Source organism: Monopterus albus, unplaced genomic scaffold (assembly GCF_001952655.1).
Source record: "Monopterus albus unplaced genomic scaffold, M_albus_1.0 scaffold35.1, whole genome shotgun sequence".
Lineage (NCBI taxonomy): Eukaryota > Metazoa > Chordata > Actinopteri > Synbranchiformes > Synbranchidae > Monopterus > Monopterus albus.
The window spans coordinates 1,106,379-1,128,326 of record NW_018127915.1 but is presented as its reverse complement, the minus strand read 5'-3'; the positions used below and the strand labels follow the sequence as shown (position 1 = coordinate 1,128,326).

General features: G+C 42.3%; 2 protein-coding genes across 3 annotated transcripts in view; both read left to right on the top strand.

The window, feature by feature from the left end:
* Window positions 1-11,682, top strand: part of cacna1ha (calcium channel, voltage-dependent, T type, alpha 1H subunit a) — a 148,670-nt gene extending 136,988 nt beyond the window's left edge. Inside the window, 12 exon segments of the mRNA XM_020597813.1 lie at window positions 1,517-1,668; window positions 1,936-2,045; window positions 2,650-2,783; window positions 2,935-3,005; window positions 4,112-4,190; window positions 6,178-6,299; window positions 6,844-7,002; window positions 7,208-7,348; window positions 7,594-7,762; window positions 10,108-10,265; window positions 10,361-10,386; window positions 10,569-11,682. Of these exon segments, the coding sequence (XP_020453469.1) occupies window positions 1,517-1,668; window positions 1,936-2,045; window positions 2,650-2,783; window positions 2,935-3,005; window positions 4,112-4,190; window positions 6,178-6,299; window positions 6,844-7,002; window positions 7,208-7,348; window positions 7,594-7,762; window positions 10,108-10,265; window positions 10,361-10,386; window positions 10,569-11,682 (2,435 nt within the window).
* A 9,136-nt stretch (window positions 11,683-20,818) lies between these two features.
* Window positions 20,819-21,948, top strand: part of grin2aa (glutamate receptor, ionotropic, N-methyl D-aspartate 2A, a) — a 136,004-nt gene continuing 134,874 nt past the window's right edge. Inside the window, exons 1-2 of one of the 2 annotated variants that reach the window (XM_020597863.1) lie at window positions 20,819-21,208; window positions 21,368-21,479. The gene's annotated coding sequence lies outside the window, so the exon portion shown is untranslated. Of the gene's footprint in view, window positions 21,480-21,948 lie in introns of both variants that reach the window. The other variant, XR_002274740.1, reaches the window with a different exon arrangement.

Sequence of the window (21,948 nt, the reverse complement as noted above, 5' to 3'; positions counted from 1 at the left end):
CTCCTATGTAGATAGAAATGGTTCATTCTAAGCTAAAGAAAAAGCAAGGATTCTTATTTTCTGGTGATTACACATTAATGAAAACATTATTATGCATCTGACACACTGCACCTTTAGCTACAGTGTTTGGCCATACAATCAATCCAAACCAACTCATTGAGCTGAAAAACAAAAAGTGAGATACAAAGAATTTTCTGAGGGATTAAAATGACTGTAGTAATACCAAGAGAGAGGAAAATGGCCTTAGTGTTTGTTCAACATCACGGTCATGTTCTAAAACTAAAAGTTAGTTTGATTTTAAAGCTGTGCTGATTCATTCAGATTCACAAGAAGCAGATACTGAATCAAAGAGAACTTACTTAGAAACATGCAATTAATAATTGATCTACTTTGTGAACAGTTGTGTTGTTGAACATACCCCGTGCAGCCCCCGTCGACCCTTGATGTTACATTAAAGGCATGTAAGCATGCAGTGCATACAGTACACGGTGTACATGGGAAGGTGACATATGCATGCACCTACACACACACAGATACACTCAAAAGGATCAATGTGGACAAGTACATGGTCAGAAACACAGTTACATACTGTATGTTTACAGGATTTCGAGAACCTTTTAATAAGCATCAGGTATTGCTAGATTTGGCCACCTCTGAAGTTTCTTCACGAGTACACCGGTACTTAAACGTGTACCATTCAAAGTCTATAATGCACCTCACGGTAGCCTTATAAGAAGGTGCAACACACATATCAAAAAGTATAGTCTGAAAGGGTTTTAATAGAGACTTTGACTCTCCCATAGTGGTCTGAATACATAGCAGAGGCCTCCATACTCTGGCAAGAGTGAAATTGTTAGAGAGGCATTGGATCTTGAAGACGTACTCCCGTTAAATCTGCACAATTTTTTGGACTGGTACTTCTTTCAGTCCAGTACAGGAGTAGGAGAATCATTTAAACTAGCAGAAATGCCTTGGAAAAGCTACCAGAACTTCCCAGACCTGGTATTTTACAGTGTTACCTCCAACCCTTCCTTCATACTACATAACTTACCAAACACAAAACCAGGTGACGCTTTATGTACCCAGGCTGGAGCTTATCTTAGCATTTGATCAACTTAAATATAACATAGCCTAACTGTGACTCTGATGTCCTTTCCTGTTTGAACATACAGTACCACACAGGCAGTGGTGTGCACAGACTGTCTAAGGGGCTGGGGCGCCACCACTGTGAGCAGGGTTAAGATCAGCACAGAGTGGTGCTTGGAAAGATAATTCAGTGGAGTTAAACAAGGTACTTCTCTTGGTTTAAAGAAGGCATACAACAAGTTGTCATCCTGAACATAAGGGCAGTGATGGTCACGCCCCATGACCCTCCTCATCCTTGTGCACACCACTGGATACACGTAATATTCAAAATTCAGGGTGCAGTTCCTCACACTTGCACTCGATTAGTCTTTCTTTGTGTTTTGACTGTTGCATATTTTTGTCTCTCCTTGTGTTTGTTTGTTTGATCCAGAGGCGAAGCAGAGGCCTTATTATGCGGACTACTCTCCCTTGCGTCTGTCCATCCACACACTGTGCACCAGCCACTACCTGGACCTCTTTATCACCTTCATCATCTGCATCAACGTCTTCACCATGAGCATTGAGCACTACGACCAGCCACAGGTAGCGTGCACACACACACACACACACAATAACATTGGTCTTCTAGAGCCGTATTACCACCTTAACCTCCTTGGCTGTTGATGTTGCTGTTTGCATTCGGCAGACAAGTTTTTTTTGTGACACATTTTTAAAAATAAAATAGAAAGATACCACAAACTTCCTAACTTTATTTTACGCTACAGCTCTTATTTCTCCATTTCTTAAGCAGTTTAATAAGCATGTAGTCTGCTGGGTGTTTACAAAATGAGTGTTTGTCTGTGTGTTCAGTATTTAGAAGACGTTTTGAAGTACTGTAACTACGTGTTTACGATCATCTTCGTCATCGAGGCCCTGCTCAAACTTATGGCATTCGGGATACAGAGGTTCTTCAAAGACAGGTAACACAGTGAGATAAATGTTTGTTATTGCAGGATGTACACACCGCTGTAAAACTGAATAGTTATTATTCATTGACTATATGTCATCATTTCCTAATTGCAATATACAGTGTTGTGTAAACTACTAATTCTGGCTCCATGAATACATGTACAGCTCTCTGATTTTATGCCTATGTGCATGCTTGTTGTTGGTGCTCTGAGTTCAAGGGATTTATTGGTGAGTTTATTCATTTGTCTCTGGGTTCCCTGCTGGAGCTTTATCGCAGGTAAACCATGTGTTTCCCTGCCTTAGAGATTAGTGGCTGGGCTACCCACTGATCTAAACAGCCAGATAGCACCATGTCTGCCATTCCTATACTGCAGTTCTTTTTTTTAAGCTAACTCATAGTTACATTTACAGAGAAATGCTGTTTATTTTATTACCCCCATCCATGAAATTACCATCATCACTTGATATCACCCACTAGTGTCAGAACTCTGAGTTAATGAAGAGTTGTTCATTACAGGTTTTTATATGTACTCTGCATTGCTAGACTCGAGTAACACCAGGTAATTTGTTTGTTTTATATTCAGCTAAAATACAATATTTTTCATGTATGTTTAGATGGAATCAGCTGGATGTAGCTATAGTGGCATTGTCTATCATGGGCATCACCCTCGAGGAGCTGAAAATGAATGCAGCACTGCCCATAAACCCCACCATCATCAGAATCATGAGAGTACTCAGAATAGCACGAGGTAGACACACACACACACACACACTGAATCTGTATCTGATTAGCTTGTATACAATCACAAAACACACGTTAGCCTGGTATTGTGCTGTGCCGTTGTAAATTCTGCAGCACACGGGCCAACTGAAACCAGCTAGCTGTTTATCTCTCTGCAGTGTTAAAACTTCTGAAGATGGCCACAGGGATGAGAGCTCTGCTGGATACTGTCATGCAAGCGCTGCCACAGGTAAACATACAGCCTGCAGGGTCTTGAACACCAAAAAGTGATTTTATTTTTATTTTATGAATATAGGCGTCATTGTGGAACTTTTCTTCTGAACAGATAGCCCTAGTCTGTAAAACACAGTAAAATTAGATGGTGCAGCTGCACGCATGAACGATTCAAGGAAATCAGTTAATTGATCAATTCAAACAGATGCTCAGTCACAACATTTTTGTGTGGATTAGATCTTAACTCATGAGCTGTGCTGTCTTTTAAACAGTTTTTAACAGTGTAGTCCTTTTAAAGAATGACTATGTCCGAGTATCTCGGGACTCTCTCCTGTTTCCTGTCACAATTCTTAATGTCAAAGAGCAGCTCCACCAATGATTATGAGGCACATTTAGTGGCTGATGCCATTGTTCTGCTAGTTTCTAAATGTCAAGTGTTCAGATATAACCATCAGGGCACAGAGTGCACAAGAGCAGATTTAAGGAGGTGGATGAAAGCCAACATGCTGGGAAGCTTCTGACTGTGTGATGCACAGTTCACAGGGTCTGCATCCAGTCCTTCATGATGACTGGTTTTTATAGCACTCGAGGTTCACCATCAGTGTCCTGAGCTGCAAGTGTGTGCCAGTAATTTAGACTTTCAAAGCTCTCAGTGATTTCTCACTGGCAGAAATGCAGAAAACGTGTCTGCCTTTAAAACATTTTAAAATCTATTTCACTAATTGTTTTCAGTTAATCAGGTTAGTTTTCCAGTGTAACAATAAAGGTGCACTTAAGCTTTGAATATCCCTCTTAGCAAGCAACCCTGCCCCAAAATGCCCAGTATGCACCATGCTGAGCATAAACAGGAGCAGCTCTCAACGTGTGACCTAATGTTATTAGTATAAGGACCGAGTTTAAGATAATACCTGGTTTATTACCAGGTATATTTACAGTGTATCTAGTTCATTAAGAAGCAAGACACTTTTATAAAGATGTCCATTTCATTTGTGTTGTGTGATTAATGAGTGGCAAAAGGTAATAAAGACATTAAGGTAATGAAATAAATCCTAATGACTACTATTCCATGAAGTTTCATATGGTTTCATGTGCAGAATGATTTTACATGTATTTTGCTTCCAGGTGGGGAATCTTGGTCTCCTCTTCATGCTTCTTTTCTTCATCTACGCTGCACTGGGAGTGGAGCTCTTTGGCAAACTGGGTCAGTACACACACATACACCACAGACTACACGCTTCAGCTGTAAAGGTTCTTGAATCCACTCATTACTAGCACAGTCAGTTTTCATGCCTTAACTGTCTCTGTTGAATCCTCGCTCTCGACCCCAATCTGTCTTCATGTGTCTTTCTCTGCCATTCTCACATCACAGGCCCGTTTCTAACATGCAAACATTATATTTGCATGATCACATTTATTTACATATTGCTTCATCCAAGTCATTTTGTATGAGATTGCAACAAAGGATTAGCAAAAAGGCATCTGGGATGAGTTGAAAACAGCTTCATGGTGAAGGGGCTGCTTTCTGTGAATGTTTTTATGAGCCTGTTCCTCACACGGGGTAAATTAAGGGACGTCTTGTTTTTTTTTTAATTTCATAGAGTGAAAATCCCTCTTCATTTATTGCTATGATTTGGGGTTTTTTTCATAGCTGCTGACAAAAGCTTTGGATGTGTTGAACGCCTTCTTTTCACTCTGTGTGGCTTGTTTTAAAGGCTGTTTTAAGGCTTGCGAAGCTGAGGGAGTGAACTCTATTTTGGTACAGGCTTGTGGTGGAGAATATTGCAGTACAACTTGGTGAGGATCAGGAAACACTGTTACTTTGCATCTTGCATACTTGCACAGTCATGTTCATGACCATCATTGCTGTCATCACTGGTGGTTACAGTGTCAGGGCTTTCTTCTGGCTCCTTGTCTTATTATGGACATTTTGAAGCCTCTGTAGGTTTCTGGGAATTTGCAGCGATGACCACCTACTGAATTTTACACTAAACAATGTCACAACAACATCCCAAACATGTCTCTTTGCTGCTCTTTATGCTGTATATTTCCTGTGAAAGGTTTTCAGAAGGGAACTTTTTCCATCAGAGGGCTGATGTCTGTAATCATTTGTGAGGTGACAGGGAATATAAAGCAAGGAGCTATAAAGTAATAAAGGCCTGTACTTGTAAGAGCATTTTGGGGGTTAGTGTGGTACAGCAGTGCACTTAAGTGTTTTGATAAAGCTTCATCCTGCTTTCAGTCCTCACAAGGTTTTAAAATCAGAACAAATAGATTTTTTAACAAAACCACCTGACTTCAAACAAAGACAGCGTGAGATTTGAAATTCCATCGGGAAACCCAGGACGTGGGTGATCCTGTGTGTTGGCGCTCTGCGAGCCTTGGCTCTTTTCCGGTCTGCCTTAGGCTGAACAGATGAGAATAGAGCATAAGCGAGAAATATAGGATGGAGATGGGAAGAGGATGGAACCAGGGTTTGAGTGATAATACTGACATTTTTAGGTTCAAGCTGCTGATATTGAAAATCTTTCATTTGAAATCTGAATTTAAATCTAATTAATGTCCAGATAAATCCCAATTTCCACTGCTTTCCTTTTGCTGCTGGGCCATGACTCAGACTCAGGGAGAGGATTCTATTTTTACCTACCGGAGGAGCTGCTGTTACAGTTTTAGCTTTACAATTAAATGCTTAATCGCACTGGTTTTATTTGGTTGGTTGGTTATATTTTGTATAACCCAGTTTTTATTTGTTGTACCTTGATTTTGTCTCATCATTTCTTTCAGACATGCTGTAGTTCAATCCTACATTAAAAGAGCATTATAAGTAAATTTGATTTTGTTTATTTTTATTGAAAGGTGCCCTGCTCATTTCCTCCCAGTGACTGGTCCTAGACTAAGAAACAAGTTAGTCAATTCTCCAAGGAGTCTGGCTTCCTGTTAATGTGACCTAGGATTCAACACAAAGGAAGATATAATCTGGTGGCTTCCTCTCAAATTGACCCTGACACTGATAGAGATTTACTCTGTCCTCCAGAAGACGGTTGTCTGCTCTGCTCCACAGGGACACACCCCTTAGCACCTCATCTGTTTCTGTGTTCACAGGCTCACTCTGTTCCTGGTATTTTTACTTTTATCCACATCTGCAGTGCAGTGAAATTAATGTCTATATTTGTATATTTGTGTGTTATTAGAGTGCAATGATGACAACCCGTGTGATGGCCTGAGTCGTCACGCAACCTTTCAGCATTTCGGGATGGCCTTCCTCACGCTGTTTCGAGTGTCCACTGGGGACAACTGGAATGGGATAATGAAAGTATGAACACACTTTTATCTTTGTGAGGACACGCAATGACATAATGCCTTTCCTAGCCCTTTACCCTATCCTTAACCATCAACTAAGTGCTTAACCCTAACTTTAACCCCCCTACCCCCCTCTATGCCTGGTGGGGGTCTGCCAGTGCCCAAGAGTGTTCTGGACCATTTTAACCTTCCCCAAAACCATCAAATGCACAAGCAACCCAGCAGACACAAGCATTCCTTATCCTTATGCTTCCATTTGTAGGTTGTGAGGGCAGGTACCTGCTAGTGAAACACACTGTATATTTGCCATTTTCTTCAACATTTTCCTCTAAATCCACCCTTCTAAATTTGTTAATGAGTTTAAATTATCATGTTTAGTCAAGATTTTGTAATGTCACCTCTGCCCTGCAGGATAGACAGTTGTTCAGTTTCCTGTAATAACTGGTCATCTCTGTGTACCACTCTTTCTCCTTCTGGACTTTGTTTCCCTGGCCCCCATTTCTCTTTTTTGTTTTCTATCCCTCTTTGCTGCCTAATCTTTCCCCTTGTCTACTAAGGATACATTAAGGGAGTGTCGTCAAGGTGACAACAACTGTCTTTCCTATCTGCCCTGGGTCTCTCCAATATACTTTGTCACCTTTGTGCTCATGGCCCAATTTGTGCTGGTCAATGTGGTGGTGGCTGTTCTGATGAAGCATCTAGAAGAAAGCAACAAGGTAAAGTACCTAAAAATGCTGAGGGTGCACAGATGCAGACATATTTAGGTGTGCTGGGAAAATGTGAACCTGCCTTGTCTCATGGCATGCAGGTAGCAGTTACTGTATCGTTACAATTTTGCCTCTTTTGGACTGAAATTGAGTGTTTTTTTCATCATTTATTGTAAAAATTAATTATTCAGTAATATTACATTTATTTTTGCAGGATGCCAAAGAGGATGCAGAGATGGATGCAGAGATTGCCCTGGAAATGGCTGAGGAGAGACAACACAGATTAAGCACAAGCTCCACCAACAGCTCAGAGGATGGAACCTATATTGGGCCATGTCCACATTCACCTGGACAGGTAGGAAGATCCTTACCTTGCTCACTGGTCAGTCATGAAGCTTGTATGACCCTGAAACTACAATGAAAGTCTAAGTATGGGTGAAATGGAAAAAAAATCATGTGTACATGATTCTGAATACATCCTTTCATTTAAATAATTTATTGTAAAACTGTGTGTACTGCAGAATGTAGTGTTACTAGATATAACAGGATGTAGAGAGCAAGTCAGCATTTGAGCTGTATGGTCTCTGTCTCCCCCTGCAGGAGGAACAGAAGCAGTGTGAAGACCAGGACCTGCTGTCATCTAGTAAGATGTCTGTATCCAGGGTGCACTCTCTGCCTAACGATAGCTACATGTTCCGGCCTGTACGGCCCGCCAGCGCCCCCTATCCTCTGGAGGAGGTGGATGTCAGTCCCCAGCACCAGCATTCAGGTAACATATCTGTTTAGTATTTAAATATTAAATATGATTTTACAATGTCTTTGGCAACATGAAGTTTTGGTGCTCTGTCTTTGTGACAGTCTTCTAACAGACACAGCTACTAACCATGAAACTAAACATTGTTCCATGATACATGTCTCTGGCACCAAACTAAAATCATTTCTTTAAAGGTGCAGTTTGTAACATCTAGAAGGATTTATTAGCACAAATTGGCTATAGTATGTATAGTTATGTTTTCATTAATGTGCAATCACCAGAAAATAAGAATCGTGGCATTTTCTTTATCTTAGAAGGAGCCTTTTATATCTACACAGGAGCGGGTCTCCTGTCATTGAGGCAGCCATGTTTTTTACAGTAGCCCAGAAGGGACAAACCACACACTGGCATGATTTTCGTGTTGAAGTAGCAGCTTTGATTTGGAGACCGTTGGAAGATGAAGAAAAAGTAACATTAGAAACAAGAGGAAGCATTGTTGTGAGTTTAAGAGCTATAATTTGGTAAATAGATCATAAACTTTAACACAAGAAAAGGGAAGACAGTGTGAATCCCCGTCATCAAAAAAGCAAAGACACGAAGAAACAGGATAACATTAACTGCGGTCAAGTGAGCCGTCGATTGCAAAAACCTGGTCAAGCCAGCTGCTGTTTGACTTTTGTTGCACTTCTTTTCATGTAATTATGGTATGAGTGCTTGGAGCAATATGTAATTATGGTATGAGTGCTTGGAGCGATGTTTAAAGACTGGCTGAGTGTTTACTAATAAACCTAATGAATAAAATGCTATTATTCCACATCTTAATGTGTATTCAGCCAGTCAGGTGAGCTGCTGTTAGCTTTTGCTTGGTCACGTGAGCTGCTCTTGTTTTCTGAGTGCACAATTTGTCCTATATTTACAGTAATTGCTGTGAAACAGCTGTTAGGGCTTATGGAAGCTTTGCTGAATGTTCCACTCTGCAACCTCACCACTAGATGTCAGTAGATCTCACATCCTGCACCTTTAAAGCAAAGCCAGCTAACTGAAAAGAGGGGCTGTAGCAGCAGTATGTTAGCTTGTTTGGACTCTTTTATCCCCTTTGACTCTAGTTGAGATTTTCAATGTGAAATGTATTTTAGAGTACTGAAATATTTGGAAGTATGGGATTGAATGACAGAAGCTTATTCCAAATCTGCACCCATTTATGATTTAAAATCAGTTCAAGAAGCAACATCTTGTGTCTGTAAATGGTCTAAGTAAAACCAGAATAAACCTGCTGTCAACACAACTCTACACACTGACAAGCATTGTTTTACCAACAGTCAGAGTCTAATGGCATATTGTGGCCAGGCTGTGGACAAGCTCAGCTCTGTCCCAAGGTACTGACTGTAGTGGATGAGCTGATCAATGTGAATCTCTGCAACCTTCACACAGACTCATCTGCTCAGCTACGGAATGGCTCAGTTCTCAGCTAGATTTATGGATGGCTTCATGGCCAAGCTGCAAAGTCAAAAAACAGCCGCTGTATGAGAATTGTACTCACTCCAACTGTGATGCTTTATTGCTCTATTGTTTGTTTTTTAGGATTTAAAGTGACAGATTTATAATCAAGTGGCTTTACAGCTTGGGCTAAGAGTACCGACTTAAAATCAACATTTTAAAGATTTAACATGTTTTACTTTTATTGCATCTGAACTCACAGGTGTACTGGACCTGTGTGGTGCAGAATGCCCAAGACCCTGGTTACACAATGTCCCAGCAGTTACTGAGCTTCGATTGAACCTTTTAATGCACTTGTTTTCTCCTCATTTCTTTGAAGGCACCTTTGTATTTTAACTTGTAAACAAGAATTATCAGTTACACTTTGGTCTTGAGTGCTGTTATTGTTCCTTGGCACATGGAACATTTGATGTAACCAGGATCTAGTGCAGAATCTCATATTCAGAAAACTGTCCTTACTATATTGTATGAACCCCAGACATTCAGCTCACTGCTACAGGCAATATTTAGGTTTTGATGAACAAATATGTGCTGATGAACACTTTATTTTGATAGCAGATTTGAAGAAATCCTAAATAACCAGCAAAAATGAGTTAAATTCAAACTGAACTGAATGTTTATTTAAATCATTCTTGTTGCTTAAATCCAAATATGCTATCAAGATAAAATGTTAGCAGTATGATCCTTTTTTGTGTTGATTCCTCAAATATAATGATTGGAGATTATTTCAGAGTAGCAGGAATATGAATGTATATGCCCAATATATGCATGTTTTCTAGAAAAAAATGCACGTGTTTGCATTGAGAGTGTCCACGCTGCTGTTTCGTGTCTGTGATTCAGTCACATTACGTTTGTACCTTCAGGCTCAGTGACATCGGTTCACTCTCAGCCATGCGAGAGCCGCTCTCTGCTGCAGGTACCAGACATTTCCCCTGTTCACCCTCGGTCTCCTCCGACGATCAGCCTTCCCCGCATTGCCCCGCCCACACCCAGTCCCTCCCCACGCGCCGTGCACAGACAGGTAACAGCTGTCTACATTCAAACACACACATATTAGTAGGTTAACGGGCACTTCGATGTGTTGACAGGAAGTGCTGTGGTGGTGTTTTGTTGCAGGTGACAGTTAAAGTGGATTTGGTGGAGTCCTCTCCCCATCTCCCCTGCCTCCTCCTCCTCCCTCCTCCCCCTCAGCCCTCTCCATCCCACCCTGCTCCCCCATCTTCCTTCCCCACTCTCCCTCTCCTCTGCCTTCTCCACCATCCTCGCCTTTATTTCTTCTCCCGCCTCCACCTCCCTCACCCCGTCTCCCCTTGCGCCCCCCCAGTCTTCGGAGACCTAGGCCGCCCTCTGCTGCCTCCCTCTGCGACCCGGCCGACGAGGAGGTGTATCACATAACCAGTTCAGCCTGCCGCAGGTGGGAAGATGTGGAGGGAGGACAGCAGGAGAGCAAAGGGAAGGGTAGCTGCAGCCACTCCCTCTCCCCTTACACATCCCCGTACACTCGAGACTCCCACTCCACCTCCTCCTCTCCTCTTCCCCCACTACCACCTTCCTCCTCAAAGAGCACGCTCAGTTTGCTGGGGTTGGGGCTGAAGGACTGTGACTTTAGGAAGGGCATTAGTGCAGACAACCAGGTCTTCCTGGACAAGTTGTCATCATTGTCTGCTTGTTACCCTGATGATCAGCGTCGCCATTCCATTGAGGTCTGCCTCCCACAGGCTGATATCACCAGTGATGAGCACCACTTTACACAGGAGTCCCACCGGTCAGAAAAGAGTGGTCCAGTGAGGGTGCAGTCAGTTGGGGGTGGTCACAGAAAGAAGAAGATGAGTCCTCCCTGTATATCCATCCACCCCCCCTCAGACAGGGAACAACCCCAAATCACCTCACCCCCAAAACTTGCTGATTGCAGCATGATGCTGAGACACAGGACGCCCTCCTATGACTTGACACCGCACTCACAGTCAAACACACAAGACGTCTTGGGAGATGCACAGCAGCTCTCTCCAGTGTACACAGTGCTAACACCGATCCCTGTACCGCTGCAAGCACACTCACCAACACACACACTGACACCCTCGCGGGCATCTACGCCGACACATACTCAGTCATACACTCCACCGCACCCATCCACACCTACACATCCGCACATCCCCATAAGCCCAAACATCTTTATCCAGCCTCATGCACCTCTTTTTCCAAATGCTATGCCTTTCTCACAGACACACTCCCTCTCCCCAGCTGCAAGGCATTCAACTCTCACAGGGGACTTCATTCCCCTGCCCCAGTTAACCTTTGACCAACCACAGTCCATATACATGGGTGGCCTGTCAGCTGGCCTATCAGACACTGATACAGCCACATGCTCTTCCCCTTTTGACAGCAGACTGGTAAGCGGTGCGGGATTCAATGCAAAGAACCGGAGGACCGCCCAGTGAACATTGAGCATTGCCTTCAGGAAGTCAGTTATTTGGTGCAAAATCTCTGAAGCTGGAGCAGCGTGTCCTCGGCCAACCTCGGCAGACACTGGTGCTGAGAAGAGGATGAAAGAGAAAAATTTAGTGGGAGATGGATTTGTTTCTGTTTTGATAAATACTAAAAAGACATTGATTACTCTTTCCAGAGAGGTGCTGGTACATTCCTGTCCCAGATTAAAAGACAATGGATCCATTTCCAGAACCCAGCTCATAGGACAGCAAATCCACCGAGGTAGTACCAGTCAAACAGTACTCACTGTACATGGTGTGTTTGGACTAATGCTAACAACACACTAGGACTAAAGCCACCTAAATCTGTAGCCAAAGTTTTTTTTGACACACTGTCCCCTGCCCATGCGAGCCAATCAGGAAGCAGCGTCTGGCTGATAACCTCTGACCTTCACAGGAAGTGGTTTGTGAAATGCGAGCATGGGGGAAATTGTGGGATATGCAACTTCAGGTTTTCTGCAGAGGTTCTGCTCACCCCTCCTCTGCTCTTCGATCACATTGATCAGAGCAGCAAAGCCTGTGTGAGGGAGCGTGTGCATTTTCATGTGTGCGAGTATCGTCAAATCTGCTGTCATGGAAGTTCGCCATGTTGTTCTTACACCCACAGTGACAGAGAGGGGGAGCAGGGCAGAGCTGTTGTGTATGTTTATCTGTGTATCTGTGCAGTGTAAATAAAGGAAAATACTGTATTTGGTGAGATTAAAATAGCTCTATCCATATGCACATATTTTTATAGAGATTAAAATGTTTTTGCACATAAATTTGGATTTAAATTTCAAGTTGCTTGTTTTTCCTCTGTTGTCCTCTTGTGAATGAATGTTTCTTTTCAAAACCGAGGGAGCAGCGGAGGAGATCAACGCTCCTCTCGTTAGAGCGGGCAGGATTTTATTTTTCTATCTTGAAAAAGAAAGAGGAGAACAGGGGTGTGATGTGTTTCTGTAGCTTTGTCTCAGATTTCTGTGTATGTGTATCCGGTGTCCAAATAACAGTCTCAAGTGGTGAGCTCAGTGATGCAAGCCAAATTCATTAAAGCCATTTGGCCACATAGGCTCTGCAGACAGTGCAGAGTTTAAATTTGTGTCTACATGCTGTGGGCTAACAGCTAAACCTGTGTGCTGTCTCTTCACAAATTTAAATCGAGATTTGGCCATTATTCCAAAAGAATCAAAAATGAGTTTTAGTGATGTTAAAAAAAAAAACAAAAACAATTTGCAGACAGCTAAATATGCAAAAAAAAAACAAAAAAGAGTTTTGAGGGTGAAAAAAAAAAAAAAAAAAAACAATTTGCAGACAGCTAAATATGCCCATAGGCTGCTGGCTATGAGACAGTATAACATCAGGAACAAAATCCAGCATTCTTTTCATTGAAGAAATGGTGACATGGCATCACTAAGCCTCTTTCCACAACTGTTTTCAAGCTGGATCAGCTCTGATACCACTTGGTGTTTATGTACATCTAAAGACAACCAAACTAATTTAACTTAAATGTGTAGCCAGAGTGCAATAATAATATATACTTGTGGGAAAATATAGTAACATCCTCACCACACTCTTGTGTTCATACATACTGTAGAAGTACTATATATGATATAGATCCATTTTATATGATGATTGAAAGTATTTCTATCTCCTTTGTTCATGCTACTATAGGTACTTGCCCACCGTGCGTGGCTGCAGTGGCATGGGTGTGGCTGGCATCAGTAGGTACTGTGTATTTCTCCAAAAGCTCAGGGCCCACCCACTGATTGGTGTTATTATAAGCAGGAGAGTGATGTGCATCTCTGCTGAGGGCTCGGTACGCCATTCACCCCTCTCCTTTTTTTTTTAATCCCTAACGTCAAACACACCACATCATGTCAGTTATGGTGCGTTATTATCCACAACTGAAATCATGCAAACGTCTGAGGTGTGGATGGCAAAGTATAGCAAGTGTTTTTCTTCCAGTGGCTGAATGTTTTCTTACCAAGCCATACATGTATTCCAGTACAGCACAATATGTATTTTGTTCTCTTTTGTGCACGGTTTGGTTTGGCACAGGCACATAGGAAGCATGCTTTTAAGCTACTTGGTTCTGATTTCCCTTTGCAAGGCAGCTGGCTGGGATGTTGTTTCTATTTTTTCTGATCAGCATGTAACATACACAAGTCCTATGTAGTCTGTGTGAAAACCAAAGTGCTATGATGCTGTATCATTATCACTATAGGTTTATTTTTTCATGTTTGTGCAATGGATAAAACAGTCTGTCCTTATAGGTATTGCCAACCAAACAATTAAATGGGCGGCAGGGGGTCTGCAGGTTGGTAATAAGTCAGAGGACAAAAGACTTTTCTATTTATTTTTCAGATACACAGTTGGTCTTACAGTAAATCCATCTGAAATCGGCATTAAAAGCCCAAAGGAGTTTGTGGATGAATGCAAAGATCATCCATGATAATGATTATCATCTTCAGATTATCATTCTCCTTCTACACTCTCATTAGCTTTACATCTCCCAAGCAGTGTGCATGTACAGAGCAAAATCTGAGATACAGAGCATAAGGAAAAAAAGCAAAAGAAATGAAAGAAACGATTGTACGTTGGCTTCGTTTTGCCACAGGCCCTGTTTGTACTACAGCGCAGGCCTGTGACTGTGTCCTTGCGTGGAGACACATTCAACAGTGGTGCTGCTGTGGGTTCAGGTGAAAGTGAAAAGCTCTTGGACAACGAAACCACACACTGAAAAACATTGCCACCGTTGAACACAGCTGTCAGCTTGTTCATCGTTTGATAGCACTCTTCTTCCAGTTCTAACATATAGAAGCACATCTGATGTTGGATTGTGACATGTTGAACAGCAAAGTTAACCATTGCCCTGGTTTATAATGGATTTTATACACTATATGCTTGGACACACTGTTAATGTGCAACTGCTTTGTCCTCTTTCATGTCCTCTACCTGCACCGATTGTCAGTAGTGGGAGGTTTTAAGTAGTTTGAAGACTGCCTCTTTCAGTCTCACTCTTACTTGACTTAGTGCAGACTGCCCCAGTCTACAGCATAATAATCAACACAGTTTGGTAGAGTGGTTGCATAGTTGTTCTTATGATATACTGATCTTTGGATCTCGGTATTTAAATCCTGTTTATGAGGAAAGTTTTGACTATTGCATGTTCTGATTTAGGAAAAACATTTTGGGGGGAAAATCTTCTGGATGTTCTCGAGATTTTGATATTTTCTTTTTCAGATGTTTCCATTTCTAGACCAACTACCTACTTGCACTAGGCTCTGATTAATGGGTATCTGATAAAATACAGATTGAAGTGACCCTAATCTTTATTGTCAAATGCAATGCTAGGTGGTTATTTGCTGTATGAGGACAGAGCTCCTCTTAATACAGTTTTATAGAGAGAACCTAGTTGGTTCTGTTTTGTTTGGAAACAGCGTTATTTAATGTTGAGGTGAACCTTTTCTCACTTACTCTAAACATGGTAGAACTCTGGTGATGGTGAAACTAATTAACCGATGTATATTTTATGTAGGAGTAGCTTCAAAGCTGATGCTCAAGGACATATCAGGATGGTTGTGTTTTCTGAGTTGACACTGAGCTGGTTCGGCCTCACAGCGAAGCCAGTCACACTCCTGACATGACACAAGTGTTACCACAACTCCAGATTACAGTAAGTTCAAACTGTGATAGAACCTGACTTTGGTGAATCAAAAGCCTTGTGTTTTCTTTCTTTTCTTTTTCTATAACCCTTCAGTGATTGACCCAAGCACCCCTACCCCTAAACCCCTGAAGCCTTACAAGCATGGGGGGAGGTGTGTTCTGTCTGTTAGAGGAGAGCCAACATGTCTGCAATAATAAGCCCTCCATTATTCCCCATAAAGAGAAGGGAGGGGACAGGGGAGGTACTTAAAGGCTCGACGCACAGTCGGACTCTGTATTGTTGCTGATTATTGTGTGATGACCAACTGTTGTCCTGGAGGATGTTTCCCTGTCAATTAAAAAAATACAAGATTTTTTTTAAACTTCCTGAGTCACTGTCTGCTTTGTTTCTTATGTTGATCAAATCACATCATGTTTTTTAAATACATTTAAAAACAATGCAAACCATGATAAAGTTTAGCATTGAATTTGGACATTTACAGTTAAATAAAGCCACTGGAGGCACAAATCCTTGCACGCTGCCTTTGTACTGACTGTTGTTAAATTTATAACATCCTGAGATACAGTAAGTGTTTTAAATACTTTAAATAAGTTTTGCTTACTCAAATAGTGCACGCTCATTCTAAACATAATCATTTCACACAACTTGACACCGTTAAGTTTGTTTGCTTAATATTTTTTCAAGTCATCACTTTCCTCAAATCTTTAAAGTAAACTTTACTTGTTAGAATTTAGTGTATAACTTATAACTCCTATAACTTTCACCAAAATGCCCAAATTGAGCATACTGCTTAAAAGAACGTTTAAAATGTAATGACAGTTCTGTTTCATAGTGCAAAGGAAATACCCACGTAACAAAACAGGCAAGAGCAACTTTGGCTCTGGAAACAAACTGTGCAGAAAGTCTTTTAAATGTTCTAATGTTAAATCAGCCAGTTTATCTATTCACTTCACACTAGATGGTGCTGTTGAATATGATATAACCAGTTGAAATACGGAGGGTAAACTCCACTGCTGAAGTGTTTTGTTTGCATGCCAACTGCGTGCATGTCCTTGTGTTAAGTGTGTTTGTTATAGAGGCATTACCAGCTGCAGTCTGTTCACATGAGAGGTAAAGGTCAAGATGAGAGATTCACAGAAACAATAAGAAGCACCTCAGCCCTCAAGCAGCAGTGCCTGCTAACAGTGTTTATTTAAGCCTTTGGTTAATGGATTTACTACAAATTCCATTTTAATTTATCACCCATTTGATCAGCCTTAGGCTTTTTTGCTTCTTGATGTGTTAGCTGCTCTGCATGTGTTATTGAAATTAGCTGGTCAAAGCCACATTCAAAGACCAACTTTGCCTGTGACCATTAAAGAAATATCTTTGTGTTTGAAAAACCAGCCTTGCAGATGGACTCACACCCATCTCTCTAAGTCCCCATACCTCTCTAGTTTTCAAACCAGCCAGTCGCCTGGTGCCAGTCTTCTGTCAGCCAGCCAGGTTCTCTATCTATATGGTGCCGTGACACATTCACTATCAGCATTTAATTTGATAACCACATTTGGCTGCTCATACCATTTCCTTAAAGGCTTCCTCCTTTAGCACCTGCATAGGTTTAGTGTGAAGCAGTTTTGTAGGGTGGTGATATAATAGGTTTGTCTGTTGAAGCAGTAGTTATAAAGGCAAAAAAGAAACTCTGCATCCAGAACAGCAGCAGGTGAGCCTCAACTGGAAAGTCAGATGAGTTTAGACACCCGCTGCAGTGGGCAGCTGCTAATCTAATCTATTCTGAAGGTGAGGGACCGATCCTTCTGTGTCGTCAGACAGAAATAGACACATTGTGTGTGAGCATGTTCAGAATCACAACCTGTGGTCTCTAGTTCACACTAGTCCGAGGGGGGGGGATGAAGAATTTCTTTCTATTATCACATTACTGAATCTGGAAAGCCACACAAAGTTCTGAATTATACTCTCAATAAAAAGATTAGGAAATGTAAGGGAAACTAATTGATCTCCATTTGTTATGTTGCCATGGTGTGTGTGTGTGTGTGTGTGTGTGTGTGTGGCCTTGTTTTTCTGTACTTGTGCAGCCCAAAATCTATGAATTACTATTTTTGTGTCCCCACAACATAGTTTGTCGAATTTTCCAAAAACGATGGGCTGTACGATTAGAGCAAGTGTCTGCTTTGGTTAAGGTTTGGGTAGGTCTGCTGGAAATGAAGGTAAGTTTATGTAGGGACCCGGTAAGTGACAAAAACAAGGATGTGTGTGTGTGTGAGAGTGTTTTTCACACCCCTTGCTGCCATCCTTCACCCCACCCCTACACAGACAGCCCAGGATGTCTACCTCCTCGTACACACACTCAGTCCAGCTCGTTCACTGCTCTGATTGTCCAGCTTCGTCCGTTCGTAGCTGGAGTCAGAACCAAAAGTTATACAAACCAGACTTTTGATGATCAGCACTGGAAATTGAATATTTTTCCACGATGGTTCAAGAGGATCCCTGTTATAGAAGTGAAGGCCAACTGCAGTACTGAGTACTGGACGTGCAGGCCAACCCCCCGATACAACGCACTGAAATGCAGACAGCTCTGAGGATACTTGTGGACAGGAGTAGAGCCCATGTAGAACCAGAAACAGAAGTAAAGCAGGGGAACCAGAGTTCGGTTGTTGTATCTCTGCTTGAAAAAAATAATAGCTTGTGTTTGATGAGTCAGTAATATCCAGTGCTGCGAATCTACAGTATTTTGACAACTCCAGGTACAAGCAGAGGAGCAGATGTTTTTGTCCTGGCACCACAGGGGCCAACACATATGCTTCCACAGTTTCGTCAGTTCATAAAATATGTTCTCCTTATAATAGTTCTGCTGTTGGAAAAGGTCAGAACTTCATTTATCCCATTGCAGATCATTTGAGTTCCACTGTAATGTTCTACTGTTTATGTTAGTTTTAATAATAATAAGGATAATCACCTTTATTGGCCAAGTATGTTACACACACAAGGAATTTGTTTCCGGTACAGAACTGTTTTGTGGATTTTGGCAAACGTTGTGACTGTTACACTTGTAATCTTGGATCTTACTGCATGGATTATGAGAGCTGCATTAGCGTTTTGGCATTTTGTCAAATGCATTTAGGTTAGGCACTGGACTCCAATAAGGATGTGCCATGCTGCCATTCCTGACTGTGACTTTCATGTACAAGAAGGTGCAGCCAAGCTGTCTGGAAAGTGTCCAGTATGAAGGCTCCAGGGTGCCATCTGGCATTGTCCTTCTGGCTTCAGTGGAACGTGACCACTGATTTGCACAGGAACAGTTTGCAGCAGAGTGTGTAACAGTAAGACTGAGAAAGCACCTTCACACCAGGTATAAACAGGAATGTCCACATCCACCTACAGTGACATGACTGGGAATTATGTGCTGGGCCCTACGTTGCGGGCCCTACATTGCACCCCAGAATTCATGGGTACATAGTCTTCAGATTTCATAATGCCATGCACGCAGAAAAGACATCCTGGGCCTGAAGCAGCAAAGCAGCCCCAAAATATCAGTGAACCTCCACTCCTTCTTACATGCACACTATATTTTATCATTGATGGTATCATAATAATCCTTCTGTAGGGGGACACTCTAATCTTTTGGTGATAGCTAGTTATGAGTTCCTAGTGACCTGCATGAGCCTTGTGACATTTTGTGCCATTTGTATCACAGCCTTGCTACTTACAGGTTTGCTGTGGAATTTGTTGGCGTATATAGCCTGTCCTTGTAGGACTACTAGACGTCTTTCTTGTACATTAACAGGGTCACTGCTAGATTGAAACTTCTTTGTTTCTTATTCTCAGATGAAAGTGTGTCTGCATGATGCATCACTACTCCATAATGAATCTTAAAATGATCAGGCTCAGTGACCCTGAAGAAGGTAAGAAGATGAAGGTATGATGAGAGTTTACTCAAAAAACAAACAAACAACAACAGTTCAAACAAAGGTCACCCAAAGGTCACCTCGGGAGCACAGAGTTGGTGGCTCTTAAATGACAGAAGAGTTAGAGAGGGGTGGATGGGAAGGAAAAAGTGTCAGATCAGGGCCAGACATCAGCTGAAAAGTGGGCGAGGGGAGATGAGTTGACAGGGAATGGCAGGAACACTGGGGTAACTGCAGGTTAGGGAGGAGTGGCTGACTCAGTAATGACAGAGGAGTTAGAGATGGAGCAAAAACAGGAAGCCGTAAATACCAGAATGAATAGAATTATGACTAAAATAGTGGTTGGACATGTAGCACATCCACACACTGAAAAATAGCCCCAAACACAACATACACACTTACACGCGCACTCTACTCTGCATCTTTCCAGATAGTTATTTGCTCAGTCGGGTGTGAATTGTGACTGTATACTCATTTGTGAATCCTGTTTTACTGCCTGTAACACCAACTCCATGCACCTCTTATCAGAGAGAAAAGGCAAGTGGAGAGATGATACAGAGACGTGGAAATTCAAATGACAGTTCCCAACTCACTGAGAAGTAGAGATCTGTTAAGTCTGAACCTACTAAGGTGCTAAGTGATAGATAGATAGACAGACAGATAGATAGATAGATGCAAAAATTATAAAAGCTCATTTAATAATCCTCAGTTAGTGACTTGAGCAAATTGTTGACAGGAAGTATGTAATGTTTGAAAATAGGCCGTTGAGGTCCAACAACATGTATATTAGCTGCTGTACAACACTTTTTCACACCACTGTATATTAGCTGCTGTATGGATTCAGCATTTAAACAGAGACTGACAGTCTCCACCCTGCTGCATATTCTAACTTTATGGGCAACAACATGGCGAACTGAGCAGCATTCACGGAGCATTTCCTCTTAGCAGAGGAACTCCAAGTTATACTGCTACACAACCTGGACAACTGTCCACTAAGTTTGCAAACTAAACAATAATGACCTTCTACAGACAACAACGCAGAAAACTTTGGTTGAACTCGACAGGTAGGCCACATATCCTCCTGCAGGTTTAGTGATGTGGACATTTTAGTAGCAGGACGCCGTGAAACATGAACTGAATCAGGAATCCTGGTTTATTTGGTTCAGTTGCCTGTCGTGTTTTGAAACTGTTCTTATTTAGCAGATTGGTGTGGCTTCACATTCACCAGCTGCTGTTGTATACCCACGTTTTAACCAGCTAATCCAACCTTGTGGCTGATGGTGGAACTGTTGACTTTCACTTGCCATTTAATGTTTTAATATTCCATTTATTTGCGCCACTGGTTGGCGTATTTTTAGAGATTCTGGTTTGCTGTTTTCCGGTTGGGTTGTAAACATCTCAAAAGGAATGAATGGCAGTGTCAGAGAGATGTGTTCTTTGCAAACAGTAAGAACGGGGATGGTGATCTCTCTGAGAACATTTTCTGAATCGTTTCTAATTTAGCTCAACTTTGCCTGTATACGTCTGTCTGAGCCATAAGGAGCTTTAGCGCAGAGAGCAGGGGGAGAGAGGGAGCGGACAGTCCGTCCATCCAGCCACTGCAGAACCACGCAGATAAGCATAGACAAAACGGGGAAATTACATGCACATGCAGCACACCCGTACACTCTGTCACACATACACGTGTTCGACCAGAGAGAGAGACGTTGGGAGCGGGTCTTCAGCACGGTTTGAAGGCTACCGGAGCCTCTAATATAGAAGTGAATGCGCGTGTGCGTCCCGCGGCTGCGCCTGCTTCTTCCCTGTTCTGCGCTCCTCTCCTCGCCCGGGACAGGAATAACTGGATACCGGGAGCTGTAATCATACAGAGGCAGGTTGAGCCCCCAGAATGCGCGGGGCCAGCAGAGATTGCAGTGGAGCGTCAGCGGTAGGCGCACACACAAGGAAGACTGGATTACAACAGTGATTTTATTCGCAGCTTGCGCGTTTGAGATTTGCTAAAACGGGGGATTTTGCTCAGTTTTTGGGCACAGTGGGAATAATTCATTGCCACAGATTCGGTGTTTTTTTTTCTCCTGTTGTGCAGTGTTTGTGAGAGTGATCACCATCAGAGGCTGCATGGTTTCTCACAGGAGAGAGGGGACTGTTGCAATGTCATCTCGCACCACTGTTTTGGAGCTCTGTGGAAGGGAGATGCTGTAAGTACTTTGCAATGTGTGACATTTTTCTTTGAATTTGGGGTGTGATGATCACGCACCGTCTGTGTCTCTCTCCACTTTCCCTTGATCAGCGGGAGCCGTGCGGGTTTTACTCAGAGGAGTCCCTTATCCAAAGTGCGGCACCCACACCACAGAGAGCACAGCTGCCCCTAAAACAATCAGCTGAAATTTAGACGATGCGAAGCTCGTTGTATACAGTGCAAACAGACAAACAGGCTAAACAAGCTCTCCTCTCTCAGCTCAGGCGTTATAATTTCATCATAATTCACGATGCTGGCGCAGTGAGCGGAGCGCAGGCTGCTTCAACGCGTATCCAGCATCTTTCATCTGGCCAAAACAAACTGAACGCATTGATTCCTTTGACACACATTAGTGTTAGCTATAAACTGACTGTACAGGTGAGCTACGGAGAGACGTGCAGTCTTTGACAGTTCAACATCTCCCTGTT